At 50.9% G+C, this 24,576-nt stretch overlaps 7 protein-coding genes and 1 non-coding gene across 8 annotated transcripts; 4 read left to right on the top strand and 4 right to left on the bottom strand.

The window, feature by feature from the left end:
• Positions 1 to 293: 293 nt before the first annotated feature.
• On the bottom strand, positions 294 to 2,906 carry B0H65DRAFT_490310 (cyclin-domain-containing protein). The gene is made up of 2 exons (XM_062827727.1): positions 854 to 2,906; positions 294 to 652 (listed from the first exon to the last, which is right to left on the bottom strand). The coding sequence occupies exons 1-2, from the start codon at positions 2,534 to 2,536 to the stop codon at positions 431 to 433; spliced, it is 1,905 nt and encodes a 634-aa protein (XP_062682412.1). The 5' UTR covers positions 2,537 to 2,906; the 3' UTR covers positions 294 to 430.
• A 1,486-nt stretch (positions 2,907 to 4,392) lies between these two features.
• On the bottom strand, positions 4,393 to 6,391 carry B0H65DRAFT_460139 (proteasome component PRE3 precursor). Its single transcript, XM_062826514.1, has 6 exons — positions 6,109 to 6,391; positions 5,900 to 5,945; positions 5,769 to 5,783; positions 5,612 to 5,646; positions 5,299 to 5,539; positions 4,393 to 5,146 (listed from the first exon to the last, which is right to left on the bottom strand). The coding sequence occupies exons 1-6, from the start codon at positions 6,140 to 6,142 to the stop codon at positions 4,828 to 4,830; spliced, it is 690 nt and encodes a 229-aa protein (XP_062682411.1). The 5' UTR covers positions 6,143 to 6,391; the 3' UTR covers positions 4,393 to 4,827.
• Positions 6,392 to 6,580: 189 nt separating this feature from the next.
• On the bottom strand, positions 6,581 to 8,192 carry B0H65DRAFT_460133 (ERV/ALR sulfhydryl oxidase domain-containing protein). Its single transcript, XM_062826513.1, has 2 exons — positions 7,524 to 8,192; positions 6,581 to 7,445 (listed from the first exon to the last, which is right to left on the bottom strand). Exons 1-2 carry the CDS (start codon positions 7,775 to 7,777, stop codon positions 7,049 to 7,051), a joined length of 651 nt encoding a protein of 216 aa, XP_062682410.1. The 5' UTR covers positions 7,778 to 8,192; the 3' UTR covers positions 6,581 to 7,048.
• Positions 8,193 to 9,954: 1,762 nt separating this feature from the next.
• B0H65DRAFT_556823 (uncharacterized protein) lies at positions 9,955 to 15,255 on the top strand (the record flags this gene model as incomplete). The annotated part of the gene is made up of 5 exons (XM_062830064.1): positions 9,955 to 11,420; positions 11,824 to 12,997; positions 13,068 to 13,085; positions 13,147 to 13,209; positions 13,284 to 15,255. The coding sequence occupies 5 exons, from the start codon at positions 9,955 to 9,957 to the stop codon at positions 14,895 to 14,897; spliced, it is 4,335 nt and encodes a 1,444-aa protein (XP_062682409.1). The 3' UTR covers positions 14,898 to 15,255.
• A 149-nt stretch (positions 15,256 to 15,404) lies between these two features.
• B0H65DRAFT_t228 lies at positions 15,405 to 15,504 on the top strand. The gene has a single exon. It is a non-coding gene; the product is annotated as a tRNA-Thr (tRNA).
• A 99-nt stretch (positions 15,505 to 15,603) lies between these two features.
• On the top strand, positions 15,604 to 16,891 carry B0H65DRAFT_521247 (uncharacterized protein). The gene is made up of 2 exons (XM_062828745.1): positions 15,604 to 16,175; positions 16,406 to 16,891. The coding sequence occupies exons 1-2, from the start codon at positions 15,991 to 15,993 to the stop codon at positions 16,590 to 16,592; spliced, it is 372 nt and encodes a 123-aa protein (XP_062682408.1). The 5' UTR covers positions 15,604 to 15,990; the 3' UTR covers positions 16,593 to 16,891.
• A 227-nt stretch (positions 16,892 to 17,118) lies between these two features.
• B0H65DRAFT_569977 (uncharacterized protein) lies at positions 17,119 to 18,598 on the bottom strand (the record flags this gene model as incomplete). The annotated part of the gene is made up of 3 exons (XM_062830431.1): positions 17,119 to 18,265; positions 18,334 to 18,400; positions 18,466 to 18,598. 3 exons carry the CDS (start codon positions 18,596 to 18,598, stop codon positions 17,368 to 17,370), a joined length of 1,098 nt encoding a protein of 365 aa, XP_062682407.1. The 3' UTR covers positions 17,119 to 17,367.
• Positions 18,599 to 23,226: 4,628 nt separating this feature from the next.
• Positions 23,227 to 24,175, top strand: B0H65DRAFT_440973 (uncharacterized protein; the record flags this gene model as incomplete). Its single annotated transcript, XM_062825493.1, has 2 exons — positions 23,227 to 23,588; positions 23,650 to 24,175. 2 exons carry the CDS (start codon positions 23,227 to 23,229, stop codon positions 24,173 to 24,175), a joined length of 888 nt encoding a protein of 295 aa, XP_062682406.1.
• Between the last annotated feature and the right edge of the window lie 401 nt (positions 24,176 to 24,576).

Genomic DNA, 24,576 nt, shown 5'->3' with positions numbered 1-24,576 from the left:
TAGGTCCGGAACAAAAAAAAAAAAAAAAAAAACACGAGAAAGAGAGACAACGTGAAGTAGCGGAAACATCATCAACCGACAACCGACGGCAAACACAACCACTGCTGGCCAACAGGAACAACATCAACAACAGAACGGCAACAACGACACCACAACAAACGCTGACACACCGCACGCGCTCCCAGAGTCTCCCTCTCATGTCCTTCGATCCGCGAACAGCAATTAAATCATCCCCTACTCATACCCCCTACCTCCTACCTCGTCCATCCCCAGTACCACCCCAGGATTCAAGCCCCCAGAACAAGTACTCCCCTCTCTCCCACCCTCTTCACATTCTCCAACAATTCCCAACCCCTCCGCATCCTCTACGTCTTCGCCCACGACGTTTCTCCCCACTCTGTGAAACCGCGCTATCGGCAATACCAGTACTCTACTCCGCCGCCGAAGCACCAGCATTAGCAACAGCAGTGGAGCTCGCAGAAGCGCTAGGTCGTCCCCGCGTCGTCTGCGCAACCACCTCCCTGGCGTAGAATTCCACGAGCATGGTGGCGTACGCTTCGAGATCTTCGACAGGGACGGCGAGGCGGAAGTCGTTGAGGAGGAGAAATTGCAGCTCTAGGTGGTTGAGTTCTGGGAGGGGAAGGCCACCGACCTGGATCGTTTTCGTTAGTACTTGCTGGCTGGATGTTTGGACCAAAAAGAGGGGAGGGAGGAGGAGGTGGAAGAGGGGAGGGTAGGGGAGTAGAGACACAGGCAGGGGGGCGGAGGGAAAAGGGACGGAAGAAAATGGAGGAGAGGTGGGATGGGGGAAGGGGAGGCAAGAAAGGGAGGAAAAGGGGGAAAGTAAACATACCTTGGCATAGCGCGAGTTAGTATAAAACACATCGCTAAAGAACTTGCTCGCGCACGTCACTCCAGCGATGATCAACCTGTGGATGTTGAAGCTGTCCACGACAAAATACGTCGCCTGTTCATCCTCTTCTTCTTGTTCCCTCGTTCTCCCAAAACCACCACTTTGCTTAGGTTCATCTGCCATCTCTTCGTCGTCATCATCAGCCAAATCCGAATCCGTCTCGTCGCTATCGTGTCCCTTGTCATCATCAGGCGTATCCCGCATAGGGACATCTGGATCATCCGCCGTCCCCTTCTCGTAGCCCGCCGTCGCAGCAGCTTGCTTTTCCCGCTCCTGTCGGGCCTGTTGCTCTTCGAGACGTCGTCTCCTCCTCTCCTCCTCGCTCTTCACCACCATATCGTTAACCCTCTCCGTCATGCGATCAAAGTAGACCAGCAACGACAAAAACACCTCATACGTGGTGGGGCAGTACTTGTGGATGCGGGTGAGGTAGCTGAGGATGGTGATGGCCGGCACGTTCTTACCGTGGAAGGCGAGGACGGAGGAAGAGAGGGGGGACATGTGCCCGCTGGTGCTGCTGTGTCCGACTTCCCGACTGCTCCCTGCGCCATTTCCAGTTCCCGTCCCTCCGCTACTGCTTCCAGCTCGGCCTCGTCCCCCGCTACTTTCCTCCCCTTCCTTCTCTCGTCGTTGTCGTTCCTCTTGGTGTCTCGCCTGCGCCTCCGCCTGCCTCAAGTGCACCTGATTCCTCTGCAACGCGTCATGCTGCAAGTCGTTCGTTGTCGTGATCTTGGTCAACAGTGCCGCCACCATTTCGATGATATCCGAGATGGGCATCCCGCTGATTTCGTAGCGCATTTGTTGAAGCGGGGGGTCGTCGGTAAGCATGCCGTTGCTGGCTCCGGAGAAGGCGGACAGCGGGTGGCCATCTTGTTGGACGAGGGCTTGAATATGGTGGAGGTCGCGGATCTTGATAACTTTGGGCTGGGGTGGAGGAGGGAGTTGGTGAGCTTGTTGGTAGTTGGGAGTGCGAGCAATGGGGGTGTTGGATCGGTCATCGATTGGAAGATTGTTGGACGGAACAGTGCGGTGGCCGTGCTGGGCAGACGAGTTCCAGCTGCGACTGTTGCTATTGGCGTCCGGAGCCGGAGAGGGGATACCCCTTCCACTCCCAGAATGGTCGGCGGGGACTACGGTGGCTGCGGTGCTAGTAGACGAGGCGGTGGAAGACGAAGCCGACGAAGTGTCGTGGACGGAACTTGTATCGTGGACGCCATGCTGCTGCTGCTGTTGTTGTCGGACGGGTCTGTTTGGGGAAGCAGACGAAGGCGGGGAAGGGAAACGGGAGGCGCCTCCGGTGGACTCTAGGTGTTGCTGATGCTTTGCGTGTGCGTGTGCGTCATCGGCGATCCATCCTAGAGGGTGTTGTTGCGAAGACGAAGCATATCGTGGGATTGGGGTAGTAGCGGTTGCGGAGGCCTGCCTCCTGGGGCTCGGGGTCGGGCGAGACTGAGGGTTATGGATCGAGGTCGTCCTTGGGCGGGTGGCGGCCGCGGAGGAGGTGTTTGTTGATGGCGAGGAAGAGGAGTGGGAGGGGCTTTGATAGTGGGAGGAGTGTTGAGAGTGCATCCTGTCGTGGAAGCGCGGAGTATCGGTAAAGACGTCACCCATTAAAGCGGCCATACTGGCATTGTCTGCTTGTCTCTTGTCTGTCTGTCTGTCTGGCGTCTAGGGTCTGGTGTTTGTCTGTTATCGTGGCGTGTATCGGAACTGTCGTTGTATGATGCTATTGCGGTCGGGTGTTGGAGTAGAAGCTATCGGAGGCGTTTAGCGGGTCGTGATCTGTGGTCGGAACTAGATGAGTGGATGGGTGGATGGGTGTCGAGGATGAGGTCGGTGTCGATGCAAACAGAGTCAGAGTCAACTCTTCAAGCCCAATGACTGCGGGATTGATGCGATGGCGGTAGGCGATAGCGCAACTTGTAAGTTCAGGTGCAAACTGCAATCAAGACTTGTCGAAATTGGATGGTCGGGTTGGACTGCGGAAACAGAGATGAGCCAAGGTAATTGCCAAGGTAAGGTAAGTACTAATCGGTATTCCTTCCCGGTGGGCTCCAGCTTTGGTGGGCACTGGGGGTCGCTACGGGGCCCGGGGTCGCTAGGGGGCTGTGTCTAGCCGTACGCGGGATGGGTGGTATCGTAATATTACGCGTATCAATACATCATACCGCGATGATGACAGCGCAGTGTTACTAGCACCTCAGCTGAACTTCCTAGGCGTAACTTTCATCATAACATAAAACACCAACCACAAAAGCGAAACATCAACACGTGGGCGCGCGAGTCGAGTAAACATTGAAACCTCTCCAAGATGAAACAACTTAAGAAAATTCGATTAATGTGAGGGGATCCCAGCTGAGGGATAGCAATCACACCTAGCCAGACATGACACGCTTCCACATCTCTATCAGTCCAATCTCAACAAAAACACAACAACATGCGACTATCCTCGTCGACGGTAATGTCGTGCGTGTCATGTTATGCGTTGTACAACAAGCAGTGGAAGCACACAACTTCCGAGAATATGTGGTCCATGTCAACTTTACAAGAAACTTGACCAACTTGACCAACTTGACCAACCTCCTCCCAGACCGCTGACCGCTAACCGCCATCCCGCTTACTCACTTGCTTCGCTATCGCGCTTCTGTCTTTGTTGTCTATCTGCCGCTGTTGACGCCATTGCCGTTCAGCCCATTCAAGGCCCGTTACGATGCAGCCCGGCCCCGGGGCTTATAGGACGGGAGGCTAGGCTGCCAGCAAACAATCCGCCTGTTACATACTATGTATGCTTGCCCGCCACGTCCAGCACCGCGGATGGCTTAAAGGGCGGTTAGTTGGCGGTGATGGCCATTCCTTGATATTGGAAGCTCCCCTCTTGGGCTCCTTTGGATGAGAATGGGAGGAGAGATTGAAGAGCTCAATCTGTAATTTTACGACGGCCGGTTATTACCAGATAAGAACGGAAGCCTCGACATCATTACCTCCCCGACGACGTCACTGCCAAACACCTTATACTACCCTGAACTTGAAGCTATATCCAGATGGTCTCGAAACCGAAGGTAGGACAGCAGATGCCTGGTACTCGTACAACAGCCAGAGCCAGACGACGACAATGCCTACGATACATATGTGAAGGCGCCCTCAGTAATTTACGTATCCCATGTATCAATATCGTTACGTATCAATGGAAGATTGACGTATGCAGTGGGCTCCTCCTGTAACCGTTTGACACAACAAGCTCGCCGCCGACCTCGCTGATAGGTATGTTTTAGTATGTTGATGTGCAGGCTTGGTATCGTTGGCGAGTGATGTGGCAAATGGCAATGGATGCTAGCAGCAACGACGCTGGCAGTTAGGTTGACTACTTGGAGTAGAACTCTTCACTTGCCCGCTGGCGCTTATCGAGGCTACCTATTTAATCTGCTTGGCTTTTAGTAGACGATATGAAGAAGCCAATAGAGTGATAGCTGAAACCATTGCCGAAAAGACGAACGGCGGTAGCTTCTGCGCAAAAGAATATTATCATACCGTTGGATCTACCTCGTGTAACAAACAACTATGACGCCAAACCAAACCCATCGCCAACCTCCCGTTCGCCACGCCTCATTCATAGTGGGGCACAACGGCAACAACATCACCTTACCCAAGTATAAGAAGTCCAGTTCATAAACATGAATGAAGACAAACATGTCCCCATGTTCTGGGATAGAAGGGACCACTTCCAGCTGTAGGTCTAACTTTCTTGTCTTCTTGTGTATCATTTCGTATTAACACACCTTCTCTGGTGTACTCTCTCGAGAAAAGGCCGAGATTGGACCCTTAGCTCGTCTCCTCCCATATTCCATCCGCCCTTTCAACCAACAGATGACCATCACCTCCTCGTACGAGCCCACCAGCCCATTCTTCGGGATCCCTCACTGGTGCCTCACCTTGTAATCCGAATCAGGCAAATACAAATGCCTGTCCGCGCCCTTCTCCGTCAACACCACCATCCTGATGACACCTCCCGAGGAGCCATCCCACTTGATCGCCTCCTTGAGTGCCTCCTTGACAAACGCCACGGCTTCGGCTTCCTCCATGCCTTCCTTCCAGTTGGCGTCGCAGTAACCATAAATGTACGTGGAACCGGAACCACCAATCGCATAAGACTGCTTGTGCAGGGAGCCGCCGAGCGGGATGTTGTACACTTGACCGCCGTGGCGGGCGTCCCAGCCGGCGATAATGAGGCCGGCGCTGTTGGAATCCAAAAGTCAGCAGGGAATCTAACATATGCATGATAATAGAAGGGGAAGGAAGCGGAAGGGAGATAGAAGAGGAAATGCAAAGAGACAAGAAGGGGTAGGGTGGGTGTGGGAGCAATGGGCAGGGGGCCACCAAAAACATACGTCAACCGATCCTTATTGGCATAAGCAATTTCCTGGAAGATAGCAGCCGCCGTCTGTGTCGTCGGAGGCCTGCCGTTGACCATGTGGTACAGTCCCAGCTGGTATTGCACCATGTCGGCGACGGCTTGTGTATCGGCGGCGGAGCCGGAGCGGCAGCACCAGATGGTGTCGTGTACTTGGGTCAGCTTGTCGGTTACGCGGTTGGCGATGTAGGCGCCTGTGGTTGTACGGGAGTCGGCTCCTGTTTAAGGTGTCAACATGCATTCGAGACAGACTCCAGGGTGTGTAGTGCTGTTGACTGGAAGACACTAACCGAGAATAACACCGCCCTTGAATGTGACCGCCATGCTGTAGTTATATCAAGCTCGTTAGACATCGCTGCTGCTTCTCGTATGGATACCGGGGATCCTGTCGCATCGTCGAGGGGCTTGGGGCCGTAAGGGAGGGGCAGACGGTCGGAGGAAGCTTACATCGAGGTACCCAAGCTATTGACAGACAAGGAAGTTAGCGGACTGCTTCATTCGTTCATGCGCATCACTTGCGACAACATTATAGGTGGGGTGGGAACTGGGACCATGGGCGCGCAGTGTGGTGTACTTACTTGACCTCACCCTTCTTCAACCTGTCCATGTCGACATGGATGCCATCTGTAGGGGACAATAGCGGTTAACATGTGTCGTCTGCGATCAACCGGAAGTTGTGAGACTCGGAGAGGCTTGGTAGGTTGTTGACATGTAGCTAGTGGTGACGCCGCCCGTGATGGTGATGGCTTGACACGGAATGCGACGCCGAATGGAGGTTGGAGCTCACCTTCGCTGAGCACGCCCGAAGTTCCAAACTCCATGATGACGGGGCTATCGAGCTGTTGCCGTTCCAACGTAAAGCGCAATTAAGATGTTGGACAGTCTCGTGAGCAGTCGGTCGGGCGCTCGTCGTAGTGTAGATGGAGAGGGCAAAGTCGTGGAGTCGTGGAATCGTTATGGTTTGTCAGTCCTGTGTTGTTCGTTGTACTGGAGGACGGGAAGCTCCAACTCCAGGTGAACCTCGAAGGCGGCGGAGGCGGGCCCATCAGAAGGCGGGACGGCCAGTTGAGTGGAAGCTCAGGCCCCCTCAGCTCAAGGCAGCTCCAAGCACGCGTGTTGCAGACGGCTTGGCTTAAGTGGATCACGTGCGATAGCCGTGTTGAATGCTCTTATCGCTGTTATCTTATCAGTATGTTCTTCAGATGCGACTCCATTGGATAACGTCATCGTCTGGCTCTCTGCAATGTTCTTTAATTGGATCGGGAAAGGATACGGTATTGTCTAACCGGGTTTATGTAACTATAACAGTATAATCAGTGAGACAACAATGAGGTTCGCCATGTCCTTTCATTGACCAGAACCACTTTGATCGTGGACGTTTTCGAACCACGGCACATAGTTGGCGACCACAAAGACCGATGCTCAATACCTCTACGGTTTTGTCGCAAAGGGCCCTGGAGCTGGCGGCGGGAGAGAAACAGGCAAATCCATGTCGTTGACAACTGATATTCCACAACGCCCTGGAGTCTGAACCTCCCTCGGGTTGAGCTCATCCGAGTTGCGACAGGCCACCAGTCGATATCGGTATTACGCCTGCGATGTCCAAGACATTCCCGTCCAGACTCAATGGGCATACCGGCACAAGCCGCTCAAGGTCACCTACAGGCAGTCCATGCATGGTTCTCACCTCCCCACAGTACCTATTAACTTCTCCTCCTATTCATCCCTCAATCCATCTTGAGATCCCCTCCCTCCTTTGTCCCTGTCTTTACCTCTCCCCCAGCTCCAGCTCCCCCCTCCTTTTTGGCACCGCCTTCCTCCCCACAACCACAATCATAGAAATCCCCAATCTTGTTACAGTCAAACTGCTCTTTCTTGAGGCGCTTGTTGACCTCATTATGCACAAAGCAAGCCCACCCGGCCGCTGCGTTGCGCCCGCTCGTTTGCGGCGGGTACTTCTTCAGCAGCTTCTGGAAGTGTGACGCGCAGTCGCCGCAGGGATACAGGCGCGCGAATAGCTGGATGTAGGTTTTCAAAGCCAACGATTCTTCGGCGGTCGGGGTCTCGGGGAAGCGCGCCATCATGGTGTGGAAGAGACGCCAGGAAGCGCGGCCTAGTTCTGCTCTGTTGTGGTTATTGCGGTTAGCGAAATGATGCCTGGCGAGAGGGGCATGGTGCGGTGCATGGACATGGTAGACATACTTGGCCGTCGCATTCTCCAGCTTGGGCGCGATAGAGCCGCCCTTGAGGATGTCATCCGATATGCCAAACGCGGGCTTGCTGCCGTCGTGGCTAGCACTCTTGTGGTCTCCGCTGCCGCTACCGCTGCCCAAATCGAGAGTCTCTGAATGCTGTGCCGCCCCCGAGGAGCCACTCGAGGTGAGCATGTAGGTCGTAAACACAAAAAGGATGACGCCGACGACGAGCATCAGGGTTATGTGCGGTCGTCGCGCCATGATGATGGTAAATCGAATCGAATAGGGTAGTCCCTGTGAAGGTCTTTGGCGCGCCCTGTTGATTCAATTCGACTTTATTTTTACCAAACGTATTTATCGCCGGCGATATCAAGATCCTGCCTGCTCGCGTGTCGTCACGAGAAGCTGGGCGCACCTTGTCGTAGAGATTAGGTAGGTGATTGTATCGGAACGTTGAATGGGTCAATGGGACTGCGCGCGCAACTACGTCAACGGGGACACAGAAGTTGGAGGTGGGCTACCTGTAGGATATCGTAAAGATATTGTCATGAAATGAAGAAGAGGGCAAATGACCTATCCAGGAGAGAGAGGAAGAATGGAATGATGAATCCCCTGAATGGTTCGAGAATCTCTTTGGCGGAATTGGACGCGCCGATTGGACTGTTGACCCACGTCCGGGTTGGTTGGGTGGCATGGCAATCTCATCACGGCAGGGTCTGGCCCAGGCCCTGTTGCTGTGTTGCGTAACGGACTTGGAAAACGATACGTACCGCACCCCCAGTCACCTCCAGCCCCCGCACATCTACTGCTCAGAACGGTATAGCTTCTTGATTCCCGTGATTGTATAATCTTTACCTCTTTGGGTAGTATATATAGAGTTAAAGCCAACTGAATTAACTCTTTATACATAAGAGTTGTATACAGCCATTGTATTAATTTAGTAAAATCGTGAAAATTATAAAAGGGTAGCCTATAAAAGTTATAATATAGAATATAGTATTATAAGTGACCGCACCGCTTACTATTATTAATAATACTTAATATTAGTCTTCCTATTAATATTTGATACTAGTCTCCCTAAATTATTTAATAATTTTGCTAATAGACTAGTGAAGTTTAATTCCTATAGTAAAGTCCTTCTAATTATCGTTTATATAGGTAATTACTTTAGTGTATATATATCAGTTCGATAAGTTTTCGTTTCCCCTATAAATAGGTTCGATAAGTTCTACATTGAGCATACCTAAGTGGATAAGTTCAATAAATTCTATATTAAACGTAGATAGGTTCGATAAATTCTATATTAAATTTGTAATAATAGCACTATATCTATTAGAGAGCGAGAGGGTACCGTTGGGGGTAGGGTAAGATATGCGTTGTTGTACAAAGGAGAGAAAAGGGAAGTGTGCGTAGAGGACTAGCTATATAGGCGAGAGTCCAATAGACTAGTCCGTGCGCGCGCACGTAAAACTATTCGCAGACCTCAGCCATGTCTGCATCCTCCATCTCCCGCGCTTCGTCCGTAGCTCCCTCACTCTTTGCCTCACGCGAACCCTCTCCCACGAGACCTCTCAACCGCGCACACACCACCCATAATACCACTGCTGCATCATCGCGAGCGCCTTCACACAGACCTGCTGCTGGTGGTGCTGTCCCTCGAAGGGGGTTGCGAAGTTTAATAAGTCGTCATATATTAAATTTCGTATAATACAGGTAACTTTTTCAAAATATTAGTAATTTCGTTGTAAATAACGGGAATCGTATTGTCTAAATACCTTCTATTTATTACCAAAGTTGTACGAAAGTATACATAAGAATAGTAGTGTAATTGTATTGTATCGTGAACCGCGCGCATGTTCTGGTAGTATATCTGGTTTTAGCGTATACGGCTAACAAATCTTATATTATATAAATATTTATAATATTTTTTCTGGATGGGAGGAGGTGACTAGGGGTGTAGTACGTACTATTTTCCAAGTCGGATACGCAAAGCCCTGTCTTGGACTGTTTCAGGGGCAGAGGAGGGCTGTTGAGCCTGTTGGCCCACGCACTCCAGGCGGGGCCGGCACGTGGACAGGCGGGGACGGGCGGGAGAGTGGAGAGATGGAGACAACTTCAGACTAAAATCCCCGCAGTTGACCAGTCGATTTCACCTTCCATGTTTCTCTCATCGACGACGCGACGGAACCTTGACCCGAGTCGGTACCTCTACACATCTGATCTGCATAATAACTTTGAGTGCTTTCCCACCTCCTTGCTACACCTGGACATCTGCTCCTGTTTTGCTCTCATGGACTCTCGAGGACGACGACGACAACAAACCATGACCACCTTTTTTCCTTTCATCTTTCCACCTTAGAGAGACTTTACTTGTCTGTTCACCTTCTTCATCCATCACCACGAGGTGACAGTACAATACGATACAATACGATAGTACGATGCCCGGCACGCCGTTCCCCTCTCCCTCCTCCCGGTCCTCCTCTTCCTCTGCCATCACGACCAACTCCTCCCCCTCGATTCGCTCTCTACTGATACTGGTCGCCCTTGTCAATCTCGCCTGGAGTCTCTACCAGCTTCCGCTCAACCGTGTCATTGAGCGCAGACTCTGCCGCGACTTCTATCTCGACGCCGACCCTTCGGCAATTGGCCAAGATGGAAACGTGCCCGAGGAGCTGTGCAAGCTGGACGACATACAACAGAATCTGGGTAGCATGATGGGCCTCATGGAGACGGGCTGGGTTGCTGGCGACTTTGTCATGACCATCCCCCTCGTCCTGCTTGCTGCCCGCTACGGCCACGCCTTTGTCCTGCGACTCAACCTCGTGCCTCGCATCCTCGTGCTCTGCTGGACCCTCGCGGTCGGCTACTTCGATCACGCCCTTCCCCTGCCCGCCCTTGCTCTTGGCCCGCTCTCGTCAGTCCTCGGCGGAGACTGTGTCTTCAACTCCATCGTGTACTCGCTGGTCTCGACGGCTACCCATGACGGTGTGCAAAGAGCCACCTTCTTCGGCCAGGTGAATGCAGTCTCGGCCATATTCGTCGCCCAGCTTGGTCCTGCTCTGGCCTCTGGCACCATGAGCATACTGCTGTGGCTTCCTTTGTGTGCCGGCGTCGTCCTTCTTCTCGCCGCTGTGCCCGTCATCTCCGGCCTTCCCGCATCAAACACCGGCAGTTCTAGACGCCAGCACGACCAAGAGTCGACTGCGCCCTTGTTACCGCAAGACCTTCCCTACCGCTCGCCTCCCACGCTCAGCATCACAAGCTTCAAGGAGTCCGTCTCTGATCGCATCTCCTCCGTCTTCAAGGTCATAACCAGCTACCCGCCCAACTTCACGCTCCTGCTTGCTAGCTTCTTCCTCACCTCCCTGGCCAGCTCCGACACCAAGCTCATGGCCCAGTACATCTCTAAGCGATATGGGTGGAAGTTCACCTCGGTGGGCTACTTGCTATCGGGAAAGGCAGTCTTCAACTTTTTCCTTCTCTATCTCATTATCCCTACTATCTTGCGTCGGCGCCGGTCCTCTCCATTGCCTTCCTCTCAGTCTCGACGCCTCTCGGACCCGGACGTCTTCACGATCCAAGGCCACAAGGTGGCCGATGGACACAACATCAGCTATGCTCAAACATGCCTTGTCTTTTCTGTTCTGGGTGCCGTCGCTATAGCCATGGCTTCGACGGTTTGGACCTTGGTACCGTCACTGCTACTTTACGCCATGGGCATCGCACTCCCCATGTTTACTTACTCGCTGCTCAAATCACCTTCGTTATTGCCAGATTCCAGTGGGCCGGAGATGAGCACAGCCGGCAACGTCACTGTTGTGGTTTCGGAAGCTCAGATTTTCTCAATCGTTATGCTGGTCAAGACGGTAGGCTTGCTGGTCGGAGCACCGACCATGGCTGCTTTGTGGGTTCAAGGCGTCAAGGTCGGCGGGTGGGCGCTGGGCTTACCGTACTTTCTGAGCGCTGCCTATTATGCGCTTGCCATGCTCGTGGTGTCGAGGATAAAGCCTTGACCCGGCTAGCTTGCCAGGGATGCGTTGGAGCTTAGATTCGAGACAAAAGATTCTTGCCGTAGCTCCTCCCCGAACAAGGCCATACTTGGACACAATTTCCGGACAACAAACCACTACCCGCATCCGCGTCCGGAGTGCCTTTGTCTACGCAGCCATAGACAGCTAACACAGAGTTACTGGATCCGGGGGTGCTTTGTTTATCCAGAGCTCTCTCAACGAGCCAGAAGCCCCTCAGCTCATCCAAGCATAAGTACGCAATTTCCCAGCGACTTGGCCGACGTGCACGTTGTGGAGGTCACCTCGGCTCTTTTCACCTTCTTCCGCACACTTGTCTACATCACCTTCCGCCCTTTGCATACCCATCATGGCAAACCAACAATTACCTCCTCCGCGCCGTCGTGGGGATCATTTGTTCGAGCGATGGGGGGTTAAGCTACATGAGGACAGCAACGGCATCATCTCCTCTGGATTGCTTCCCATATTCCCGACTGTTGACGGACCGTACGGCCTCGCTGAAGACCTTTGGTGGACGCATAAGCGAGCGTTGCAGGAGGCGGCTACACCCACGGACCGGATGCCAAAGTCCATACCGAAGCCCTCGGGCGTGCAACTGGACGAATTATTCTTTACCGAACGGTGGCAGCAGCTTGTTCTTCACGGGGTCAGAACATGGGAGCTTCCTTCCCTCAACCAGGGTATCATAGGGACAAGTTACTGGCACGAGGTCTTCATGACGGACCTTTCAATCATGCAACTTCCCAACATCAGCGTTACAGTTGAGCAATTCCCCGACATCGATCTCATTAACGTGGACGAGAGCAAGTGGAACAAAGTCTTCCGCCGGGGCCGCTGGTATGATTTGCGGGGTGTTGTGTTGGAAAAGGACGCCAACGGGCGCCCTACAAATACTCGAACTTGGAGTGTAGACGATAACGGCATCTGGGGTGAACTGCGAGTCGTGATTGAGATGGCCAACAGGATGCTGCATCACGTCATTTACGGTGATTGGCTTTACGCACTGCTGGAGGGAACCTTGGTCCCGATCCCGAATGTCCAGCCATTCCAGCCAGGAAAGAATGATCCCTTCTTTTTGCCCCGGCGGATGGTTTCGCCCGGTGAAGCTGGAACAGGGCCCAAACAGCCCGACCAACGGATTGCCCAACGATTATGGCAGCAAGTTGAGCTTTTATCAGAGTGGATTATCTGGTCCTTCTTTGATCCGCGGGACTTGGACAAGTATGGGTGTGTGAGCAAGACGGGTGTCACATCTGCTTACTGCGACACAGCAGCAATCCGGACGGTGATGCAGAAACGTTTAGATCCCAACGCTCTTCCACACCCGCGTGACCCTGATGTATTCAGCGATATCAAAATCAACACTATGCTTCTCGAAGCGTTGCTCACCATCTCAAATACACCAGAAGAAGTTGCTTCCAAACACACCACGCGGCTCGATTTAGCGTTTGTAGTGAGTATGAACCTGAGCGCCCCCGAAAAACCTTGGTTAATACAAATTAAAGCTAACAAGGGTGTGCTAGATGGTACACGAGCTTATGGCAAGTAGCACCATCTTCCTGATCAATCTTCTCCAGTCGTAGACTAACCCGTATTGCGTAGCATGCACTTTATCAGGCGAACGTCTACGTCAAGTCTGGCTGGGGCGGGTGGGAATATGAACCCGTAAGTTGACTCATTGGACGCTACCGTCCACCCGTATTTCTTTTGCTAATCCAGAAATTTTCGATGCCACGCAGCTTTACCAGAACGAGAACTCAGCGGAACTGGGCTGGTCACAGGAACAGTCCCTTCTTGACGCCGTCAGAAATATTGGACCTTTGAACGTCTTTATGCCTGACAGCGACTTCCTCTCCCGGGCTGGCCCTGCGTTTACTATTACAAGCTCGTGGCTTGATAACCCGACGCAACGCGCAAAGGGCAAAGAACTACAGGAGTTGTCCGATGGTTCCTATCGTGGTGTGCTGGAGAAAGTTATCACTCAGCTGGGCCCCCTACCTACATACTGGTGTTCCCGGTTCCAGTCCCAGAGCTTCTGGGATTCTCACGTTGCTGTATACGGGCAAGCCGCGCTCAAAGCTGAACCAGTGGTGCTTAGTAAGGCAAGGTACAACAATATAGCCCATATGCGGCTCTACCACGCCAGGAGACACGTGCAACCGTCGCTGTTGCGTCACCAACCGATAGTACCGAACCAGATGCAGAGGTTCCGGCTAGAGGAAGAGCAGACGTTCCAGTATATGGAGTTCCGCAGAAAGCTCTGGAAAAGCCTACGGCCTTGGTACAAGCAGTCTTACAGGATGTGGCAGAAAACCCCGTACTCGTTTGGGAATCTACGCCGAATGATTGACAAATTCAGACAGGCGGTCCTTCAACGGAACCGTACCGATGCGGAAAAGATAGTCGGGACCTATAGCAGCTACCTCAAGGTCCTCGCCAGAGATCTGAGTTCACCTTATGTTATGACCAATGCCCCGCCCGGGACCGAACCCTTCTGGTTTTTCGAATTCCACCGCCATCCGGCCCTGTGGCCCTTTTGCATGCTCGAGATTATGATGCATGCGTCTCTTCCGTATGACTGGTTAATCTCAATGAAGAAGAATGCAGCGCCTCCATCCGCGCCGACAGCTACCACCAGCAAAGAAGACTTTCCCAACCGCTGGTTTCCGAGCCAGCACGCCCTGGCTGCCGGTACCTTCTTCCAGTATCCACTCCTCTGGAGTCGCAAGAAGGACAAGCCTCGTAACGCCGGTTTGGCCAGGCCTGATGTTACCGACCCCGGCAAAATCTACCCGCCTATGTTCAGCGAGGAGTTCGGCAAGCCCGACAGGCTAGGACCATGGCCTTCACCCGAGAGGCAATCATCCCTTTACCATGCCCGCTGGGCCATGCTTATTGCCATCGAAACTGAGAGAACTAGAGAACCCATGAAGAAGTACCCCATCCCCAAGAGGCTGTGGCAGGCTCTCATGGACCAGTACAAGCGGCTTCTTGGGCAGAACCAACGCCTTGGTAACAAGAACAGCAACGGGCAGTGGTTAGATTTCGACTTTGCATTTCCTCCCTATGATGAGAATGATCAGTTTGTGGTTTTGGACAGGTTCATCAGGCCCACGGGGCCTAAAAAGATGGGACTTAGTGCCAAGGACTGGTACGAGCAAGGCCATGCGGACCCCGACAAGCTAATTATCGCGCCCAAGCTGGTGCCTGCGCCGGCGGACGCCCCCGAGGTATACTTGCCCAGTGAGGATGAGGGGGACGGGGATGCACCCGAGGTTTGGCAGCGTTGGTGGCCTGTTCACCCTTATGTGGACGTGGACATGGACGTGGACATGATGGATGCGTCACCTTGAGAGCTGCACCGGGCCGGGCATGTCGTGTTGCTCGGGGCTACGGGGCTAGTGAGACAATCGGTCAGTAACTCGCGCAGGAAGGAAGAAGACACGAAGGGAAGACGAAATAGATGAAGGAAGGGGAGGAGGAAGGAACGAAACAAAGGGAAGTGATGAATTGGATCATGGCCGGTTGAAGAAGGAATTAGGTCCGGTAAGGTAAGGTGGGTGTACCGCAGTTTGCACCCGCTGAGGCCCAAGGTTTGTGCGGGCAGTCTGATGGCAGTTTGGCTTTTTCTTGTATGTGTTCTCTCTTTATGTTTTGGTGGTCCGCTCTATTCTGTGCCTTGATATTCTACGAATAAGACTGATATACACCAAACTTGATTCATTGCCATATGTGATGCTGTGCGAAGTTGGTTAAAGGGGAGATTGGCGGGACGTCTCTTGTTCTGTGATTTGGTCCAGATGTTTGAGGCTTGATAAGGATTATCCTAGCATTGCTAGTTAACAACTACAACAGGGTTAGCCCGTATAGCTCAGTGGTAGAGCGCATCACTCGTAAGCTTCCTTCGGAAAGTGCAACTACGATATGATGAGGTCCGCGGTTCAATCCCGCGTGGGGGCATTTCTTTTTCGAATTTTTTTGGGACTACATCTCTTTACGAAATACCATTCGCGGTGCTGCCATGTTCTTTTTCTTTCTGATCTGCTCGTTGTCTTTTTTTTTTTTTTTTTTAAGTGGGTGTTGGTGTTGCTGTCGTGGAGATGTGTATTTTGTTACTTGATATGGAAGTTGGGAGTCCGTTCTGTGTCTAACACAACCCAGCATTATGCCACACGGTCCTCCTCCTCCTCCTCCCCATTCCCGTCCCGGAGAGTTCACGTCACCATTACAACGGACTCCCGAATGTCAAGGGACGATGACATCTGCCTGGCTATGACATGGTCGCAAACGAAATATTAGCAGCCGAATACAAGTATTCGATTTTGGATTCTATGCTCCCTCATCATCAAAAGTGAACTGCAACATTTCGAACAATCAACTCCAAGAATCCTACCGAACCATAACACACATTCAAACCACAATCAAACTTATCCTAAACAATCAACCATGTTATCAACCCGCGTCTTCACCCGGACTCTGCTCCGGCCCCGTCTGGCCTTCCTCCATCCCCGCGGCCCTCGCCAGCCGGTGGTGACCAAGGGACAAAAGAAGAATATCCATCATAAGACGGAAGATGATTTTGGAGGACCGGGTGGGCAGGAGCTGTATCCTTATGCTAGTGCTATTCATCGGTGAGTCTTTCTCTACCCGTCCTGCCGTCAGGGACGTTCTGTGTAGAGCAGATCTGAAAGGGTTGTAGGATGTAATACCCCCATTTTCCAAGCTCCTTTGATCGGGTTTCCCATTGTTGCTATACCTCGTTGGCGTTCCCTTCCCTTCCCTTCCCTTCCCGTCCCATCCATCCCCTACCTCGTTTGTCCAGGTAATCAATGAATGCTAACAAATCATGGCAATGATAAAGGAAGTACGCAACCCGCACCGCCGTCGGCGTAGCCGCTACCTGCGCCGTGCTCTACACCTCCAAGATGCTGGAGCGCAAAGGATTTTACAACCAGCCCGGCGATCGGTACGTGTTGACGCATGATAATACCAAGGGAGAGCTGGGGGACGTGATGATGTTGAGAGTTAGGAATGGGCAGGTTGTGTAAGGGTGGGAGAGACTGGAGAGGATGGATGGATGGCTGCGTGGGGAAGGGGTGGAAGGAGAGGATCAAAAAGTGATGGAAGGGGTTGAGGAGAGATTGATCTAGTGTTGATCGACGGGGCAAAGAGGGAGAAGGGATGGCGATTGTCAAGATAGTGTAGGAATACGGATGACGGACTGGATCAAGTTGACGAGTCTGACGAGGAAAGAACATGGCCCATTATATTGTACGAAGGAACTGCAGCTTGCGAAAGATACATTGTCTTTTGAGGTCTGGGCAAGTCCGTGATTTACATCGTCTCCTTCAGTCTACCAGTCAAGGAAATTTTGATCAAGATGTCGGGTGCAGAAAGTGGTGGGATACCAGTGCTGAAAGATCTAAGTGTTAGTGCGAATGGTGGACATTAACGCAACCTCGCATAAACAGGCTGAGACACAGTTAAGAACAAGATTAATAATTAACACTGAAGCGAACAGCTACCCCGCACCGATCGCGTCGGCGACGTGGAACCTCTTTTCTCTCCTTCAACCTTCTCGGCGCCAAGTTTGCGTAATCCGACAACCCGCCAGCCAAATAACCCGCGATCCCATCCGCGCACAATGTCAACCCATACTTGTTGCCAATCCGTGCCCTGAGCCTGCAGGGCTCTTGGCCGTCTGCCTTCCCATCACGCCGTCTGCACATGTCTCCGTTCCTCGATCGCGTCCTCCATTCGAGCGCGAAATAACCGCACCACAGGGTCCCGTCGCCGACATCCCTCCCTCGCCTCGATACCTGCTCACGGCCCCTCCCCGTTCAGAACCGACTTGACCTGCGTATCATCCAGCTCCACGAGCTCGTCCTCGTCCTCCTGCTCCCCGTCCCGCCCCGGCGGCTGCCCTTTCGGACAAGCGGCATAATACGACGGCGGCCTCATTTCGCCATCGCGCTGCTCCACCTCCCGTTGTCGCTGGCGGTCTTGGGCAGGAGTCGAACTCATTTCTGCTGCATTTTGTTCAGTCTCAAGAGGCAAATACCCAGGACGCTCGGGGATATATGCACCTCGTGGCAGTTGGGTCATTGCCCGTATTGCTGCCGCCTTCTTGCGCTGGCGGCGGAGACCGAAGACAAGGAGGGCGATGAAAGCCGAGAAGAGGAGGATACAGAGCGTTACACTGGCTATGGCACTTTTGGATCTCCAAAAGGAGGTTACACCAGTTGCATTGGTGTCTGAGGGTGTGCTCGAGGGGAGGCTGGAAGCGGAGGCGGAGGTGGAGGCAGAGGCGGAGGGGAGCGCGACCACGCCCGTTGGCAAGCCTGACGTAAGGGACGCTGAAGATGGCGTGGGTGTTGACGAGGACGCGCCCGAGGTCATCCCCGTCTCGCCCCCAGAAGACGACGCCATCGGACTGCGGGACGTCTGGTCATTCGCCGTCATCGAACCGCCCGTCGCTGACACCGTAACGCTCTCCGTCGACGGCAGCTCTAGCCCCACCTTCCCAGCTGCCAACTTCACCAAATTATCAAACTCCATCCTGCATCGCACGTCAAGCTCGCTCGCCTTGAAGTCATCGTCGCACTTGCTCTTACTTGGGCAGCAAGCTTTCTTGGCGCCGCGAGCGAGGTTGGTGCAGACTACCGCGTTGGGCTCGTCGCAGGCGGAGGCTTGGTCGACGAAGCAATTACTGGAGCCGGTTCTGTACGAGCGGTTAGTAGGGCCCAGGAGGAGAGAGACGGAATTGGGGGTGGGAATGGAGATACGTACCCCTCACAACACCACCCTTTTCCTCCGCCGTCGACGCAGCGGGGGAAGTTTTGTCCTTTGCGATAACCTGTGTTGGGACATGTCAGTCGAAGCCTGTGAACCAAAAGAGGAGGCGGGTTGTGGGAAGCTGACAGCAGGTGGTGTTGCCTGGTGTGCATGTCTTGGAATAGGCGCCTCCGTTGGGAAAGGCCTCGGTGCATACGTCGCCTCGTCCAAAAAGCTGACTGGGGCTAATGCCACCGTAATAGCTGGATGGGAATCTCATCTTTCTCGCTTGGCAGCGCAGAGAAGGCGACAAGTCGACACGGTAACGCGGCACAGACGGTGACAGCAGAAAGATACGTTGGGGCCAACAGAGGTTGTTGGTTGTTGGGTTCAACTTTGAGGCGTCAGTCTTCTTGGTGTGCAAGTCTAAGCCAAGAAGGGACCGGATCACTTGAAGGCATTTGAAACCACAAAGGCGCGGGGATCTGAATCGTGACCCTCAAGGCGGACAGGTCAAGTGGGCGACCTTGCCTTGGCCAGAAGCGATGCAGGAAGTTTGCGAAAGGTCGGCAATATCCGCGATAAATTGCCCGATGCCTACTATCGCTGGCTCTATCGCTGGCTCCGTAGCCCGGAACCCAGCCATGACTGACAACCGCACGCACAAGCTAGGCTTATATTCTGCCTGAGTGCCTGAAGGATACTGGGAACCGGAAAAGACTGGTCAGCGCCAGTGTTTGTTCCCGTATCGGGGTCTGTGTTTGTCGGTTTGTCGTGATCCCTGAATAAGGGAACACTATGGGACAAAGGAATCAACCTGGAACGTGACGGGGGTAGCATTGCCCATGCTGCCTCGTGTCTGTCGACGAGTCCCTTGCGGTTGAAGTTAATAAGACCAACAACCAACAACGGGTACCCGTGCCACGCACCCAACTTTGGAGCCAGGCGGATTCGCACCCTTCGAAGTTGGGGGCATGGCACCGATATGAGTTGGTTGTTGGTCTATGGCAGCGTGGCACACAAGGCAAGCCATCTCAAGGCAAGCCATCTCAAGGCAAGCCAAGTCAGGAGTCTGGCAACGCAAGCCAAATCAAGGTAAAGTATACCGTATAATCTCGCGAAATCCGCCAAACTCTTTCCCTCTTTGGGCGCCGGGCATGGGGCAGAAATCTGCCAGTAGTATGCGCCGTAAGCCAGCATATGCCAGTATATGTGCTCACCTAGTTTTAGCTGTAGACTAGTGCAATATAGTGTCGAGGGTCGGCATTTGATGGTTCTAGTGATCTCTCGTTTCTTTTGCTATGTTGTGTGCTCTGGCTGTTTCGTGCCCTATAAGGTATCATTAGACTTTATCGTCGTCGTTGTGCCGTTATTATATTATTGTAGTGGCGCCTCCTTAGGCTAGACGGCAGCGGTAGAACGCCTATTCCGCCATCTAGCGTTGAATTCGTTGAGATACGTCCTGGTCCCGCCCCTATTTCGTACAAAGACCGTAAGGTTAGGCGGATGAGGCCAATTAAATATATTGAACAATCCTATTTTATGGAGAGGAAGTTATAAGTTAGTTTATTACCCCGTATAGTTATTAAAAAATAAGCTAGGATATAGTACTAAGTGAATTCGCGATAGGTTATTATTTACTTTATTTAAACGCGAATTAGATTCGAACAATAATGCTGTACCCATATTAGAGTTAACGGCGGTTATTAATATAATAGGTACTGCGACGCTATATATCAAAAAGCTTAAAAATTCTATAAGATTCCCGTCCGGACGATTTATAATTAGTAGATGAATCGCAATAAGATTCTAATAAGGGTAGCGAGAGAAGGGAAGATAATGTGGCCAATAATAGAGAAGCAGTTGTACTAGAAATTTTAGTCCGTATGTTATACTAACGGTTTAATAATAAATAGGTGGTTTCGCCGCTAATTTAAACGATTATTTGCAAAGATTTACCTTAAAATCCATAGCGAATTCAAATTTTCTCGTAGCTAGTTTAATAACTTCCTCCATTGTCATTGTATCTTGCATCGTCGGATTACCTATCAAGTTTAAAAGTTCCCCGCTGAACTGTATATAAAAGTCAATAGCTTTCTTCAGTAAATTGATTACTCCTATAGTTATAAATTGTTTTATAATTTAATTAGTGTTCTAATAGGTTTATTAAACGATATAGTCAACCGACCGTCCTAAGTATACGAACGCGCTTCCCCCCTTCTTATATCCTAAATTTCAATAAGATTCCTCTCCCTTTTAAATTTATTGATAAATATACGTACAAAATAAAGGGCGCCAAAACCGTTTTTAGCAAAATTGCCTATAGCGGGTAGGTTAAACGGTAATATATTTTGATCTTTTATGTTTTTACTAATAGAGGTTAGCGATTTAAACCGACGATTATCTTTTATAGGGAGGGGAAAGTTCGTAAAAAAGAGGAGAGGTTCTATATAAAGGACGTATTAATATAATTTAATAAAGATGCGTATTAAAACGAGTAGCTACTCGCTACTTAGTTAGATGAGGAGTTCTCTCCTATTTTGAGGGAGTTAGGATAGGAAGTACTAATAGTTATAGACGTTTGCCCGTCTTACAACTCTATTATAATATATAATAAGATTAATAACGATATGCCTTATAAAGTAGTAATAGTTATAATCCTTAGTAGTTTTACGAATTGATTGTAACTTCTCGATACAATAATTAACGTGATATTTAAAAAACTATTAAAGGAGGAATACAATATCGCTTATTTCGAGTAGGAGGATAGAAACCTACCCTTAGGGAAAAAGTAGTCTATTTTTACAAAGAGGATTATTATTACCTACGCTATCTTTAGTTATTATTAGCGCTTATAAATAGATAAAAAGGATATTATTATTAAACCCTTCTAAAATAACGGAATTTCTATTCTTCCAGACGGATTAGAGAATTACTTAATTAATATTCAAAATATTAATAAGGATACTCTGATTTGGAATGATTGGGAGCGTACAATCAATATTATAACTAATGAGTTTAAAAATCTCTCAGACGATAATAACGAGGGATTAGTATATAATATCGATAACGACGATGACGAGGAAAGAAAGAGGGTAAGAGAGAGAGCGAAGGAGAGAATAGTATCGAAGGGGAAGGCTATTTATAGTAATAGGATTACTATACCTATGTTAAAAGAGATATTACGAGTAAGAGAATTATAAATAGGAAGTTATAAGAATAACCTTCTTATTCGTTTAGTACTAGATAATAGACAATAGCAACGAGAATAACTAGTAGTATAAATAATAGTAATCAAAGCTTATTATTATTATTATTATTATTAACCTCGTCGTCGTCGATATATTAGTAAGTAGTAACCTTGCCTTCTTACTACTAGCGAACTACCTGGAGGCGGTTGTCCCATTTATACCAGTGCTTTCCTAACTCTATTATACGATAAAAGACTTCAATACTAGCCCTAATATCTTTCTTAATATAAGGATAACTTCTGTTACGAACCTAGCTAAAGTGGGTACATTTCTAGAAGTCTATTAGGGTTAAACCCTCCTTAACGTTAGAGGACGAGGGTATTCGAAGGACAATGAAGTATTCGGTTTATTCAACGAACTATTGGGTATTAGGGTAATTATTGGTGACGTCTATGAGCAAGGTAGGGTATTTAATATTAATATTAAGCGATTATTTACTTTAGATCCCTTTATTTACTTATAAATAACGTCGATATAGCTAAGTGAAACCTTCTGGGGCGCTATGGTAAGGGTGGATGTGTGAGTGTGTGATAGAGATGGAAAAACGGGGCCTAGATTCCTCAGTAAAATAGAAAAAATCCCCTTAGGAAAAAGTATAGTGAAAAAGGCCAGGTTTATGGTCCTCCGCCTAGAAATATTGCCCTCTACATTAATTTATATACATTCGAATATATAGAAACCGGGCTTGCCCTGCCAGCTACCTGCACAGATATGCCCCATGCCCGGCGCCCAAAGAGGGAAAGAGTTTGGCGGATTTCGCGAGATTATATGGTAGGCAAGTCAAGGCAAGTTATGGGGTTGACTTACTTGTTAACTTTGCATATTGCATACCCCTCCTTTTTTTCCCGTTAGACATACCCTTCTACCACATTGAGTATGCGTTTTGATACAGTAACCCGGCGATGTACGTGCAAAGATTTATGCAAGTCAACAAGGCAAGGCAAGTCAAATCACAAGGCAAGGCAAGTTTTGGGTTATCCTAACAAGGCAAGGCAAGTCAGACCCTGGCTTGTCTTGACTTGGCTTGTGTGCTACCGTAAAGTTTTGTTTTTGCTAACAGGGCCTAACTGACAGAATTCATGCATTAGGTGCCTTAAGGTTTGGGTTTTGGAAGAGATTCGAGCAGTCTGCAATGCTAGAGGTGCCTCAAGTGTACTGAGGATGCGACTTGGCCCTGTTAGCTGAAAACGAATGGCCCGAGTCTTTACGGTAGCGTATAAACTCGCGAAACTGGCCAAACACTATCCCTCTTTGGGCGCCGGACAGAGGGCAGATCTGTGCAGGTAGCTGGCAGGATCAGGCCGGTCGCTGTGCATTCAAATGTGTGTAAGTTCACGTGGTGGGCAATGTCCTCGAGTTTTCACTAACTGGGCGGGCACATATGCTGGCGTATGCTGGCTTACTGGGCATGCTTCTGGCAGATTTCTGCCATATGTCCGGCGCTCAAAGAGGGATAGTGTTTGGCCAGTTTCGCGAGTTTATACGGTACGCTAGTCTATGGTATCTGCAGGTAAGTAGAGGTATCGTCCAAATTTGAGCTTTATATACGTATCTGTCGTCCCTCCGCTCTTGGGGGGAGGCTTCATACTGCTAATGAATCTCTGTCTTGTCCCTAGTATCTTCAAAAGGCATGATTTTGTCCCACGGTATACATACTATGGCGGCCGATGCTCTTCGAGCCGTGCGCATCCTTGCGATCCTTGCGAGCTTGGGATGCATTTTTGTTCCCCTTCGTCTTCTGTACAGTCAACAACGAGCCGGTTTTTCGAGTGCGCATCAATACCAGACCAGGCCCGGTAGCCTAATACCAGACATCGCAACGCTCAAACCCAATAGTACGCCATATAAGGCAATCGAATTAGGTCTTGAGCTAGTGGTGGCCAGTCTGAAGAGCGAGAATACTAGCTGGGTGCATGAATACCTGCCGGACTGGCCCGCGAGCATCTATGTGGTCGATGACCCTGATGCTCCCCTTACGGTCCCCAAGAATAAAGGGAATGAGGCCATGGTCTATCTCACGTACGTTCACCCTTCACCAATCACCAATTTCTGTCGGCAAATAATTCCTAACGAACTTCAGTCATCTCATCGACCGCTACGACACCCTTGCCTCCTCCACCGTCTTCGTCCACGCGCAACGCTTCGCCTGGCACAATGACGGCCCCAACTACGACGCCCTCGTGACTCTCCAGCACATCCAAACCCCCTACGTCCAAGCCTCTGGCTACGTCAACCTTCGCTGCGCCTTGTTCCCTGGCTGTCCTGCCGCAGTCCGCCCAAATCAAGATGCCGGAAAAATGACGCCGCTCACGAACATTTTCAAACCCGCCTTCCAGCAGATCCTCCCGGGGATTCCTGTCCCCGAAGTCGTTGCCGCAACCTGCTGCGCCCAGTTCGCCGTCTCCCGCGAAACAGTTCACAGCCGATCGCGCGAGGACTACGTCCGGCTTCGTGAGTGGCTGCTGAACACGGAGCTGGACGACAGTCTGTCTGGCAGAGTGTTTGAGTATACGTGGCATATCATCTTTGGCAAGGCAGCCGTTTACTGTCCGGACGCGGGCGAGTGTTATTGCAAGGTCTTTGGTATACGCTGCCGAAGGTCGTGACGCTACCGAGCGGGTGGCCGAGGCTGGGGTGGGAGGGGGAGGATAGGGGGTATCGTGGTCCGCTTGTTTGATGGCGGAAACATCGCGAGATTGTTGCACGTGGGTGGTGGTCGAGGAACGGAGGGGCTCTTGCAGCGGCCTGTGGGAGTCGGAGTTATGGCGACTGATGCAGGAAACGGACTTGAACAGGCAAATTTCATGCCCGGTGATGCAGCATATGGCCTCCATGCCCGTATTCTGCCAAGGAAATATCGGAGAAGAGGCACATGTAGCCGGGAATCTGCAATTCCCCCATTTAAAAGAGAAATAAATAAAAAAGGACAGGTCATCAACATATTTTCCTTCGACTGGAGTTTGAAGATTCTTTTTTCGGAGGAAAACCACAGATACCTCGAGATCTG

Source organism: Neurospora tetraspora (assembly GCF_033439725.1).
Source record: "Neurospora tetraspora strain CBS 560.94 chromosome Unknown B0H65scaffold_3, whole genome shotgun sequence".
NCBI classification, from domain to species: Eukaryota; Fungi; Ascomycota; class Sordariomycetes; order Sordariales; family Sordariaceae; genus Neurospora; species Neurospora tetraspora.
Note: the sequence above shows the minus strand (reverse complement) of the source record. Positions and strands in the feature narration are given on the sequence as shown.

What these genes read in the sequence shown, in the direction of transcription:
- B0H65DRAFT_490310 (XM_062827727.1), bottom strand. Translation starts at nt 2,536, where the DNA reads ATGGCCGCTTTAATGGGTGACGTCTTTACCGATACTCCGCGCTTCCAC. An exon ending in CTAACTCGCGCTATGCCAAG is followed by an intron (nt 653 to 853) that starts GTATGTTTACTT and finishes AAAACGATCCAG; the next exon opens with GTCGGTGGCCTTCCCCTCCC.
- B0H65DRAFT_460139 (XM_062826514.1), bottom strand. Translation starts at nt 6,142, where the DNA reads ATGGAGTTTGGAACTTCGGGCGTGCTCAGCGAAG. An exon ending in CAAGGGCGGTGTTATTCTCG is followed by an intron (nt 5,540 to 5,611) that starts GTTAGTGTCTTC and finishes CACCTTAAACAG; the next exon opens with GAGCCGACTCCCGTACAACC. An exon ending in GCCAATAAGGATCGGTTGAC is followed by an intron (nt 5,147 to 5,298) that starts GTATGTTTTTGG and finishes GGATTCCAACAG; the next exon opens with CGCCGGCCTCATTATCGCCG.
- B0H65DRAFT_460133 (XM_062826513.1), bottom strand. Translation starts at nt 7,777, where the DNA reads ATGGCGCGACGACCGCACATAACCCTGATGCTCGTCGTCGGCGTCATC. An exon ending in CTGGAGAATGCGACGGCCAA is followed by an intron (nt 7,446 to 7,523) that starts GTATGTCTACCA and finishes TAACCACAACAG; the next exon opens with AGCAGAACTAGGCCGCGCTT.
- B0H65DRAFT_521247 (XM_062828745.1), top strand. Translation starts at nt 15,991, where the DNA reads ATGTTATCAACCCGCGTCTTCACCCGGACTCTGCTCCGGCCCCGTCTG. An exon ending in TATGCTAGTGCTATTCATCG is followed by an intron (nt 16,176 to 16,405) that starts GTGAGTCTTTCT and finishes GCAATGATAAAG; the next exon opens with GAAGTACGCAACCCGCACCG.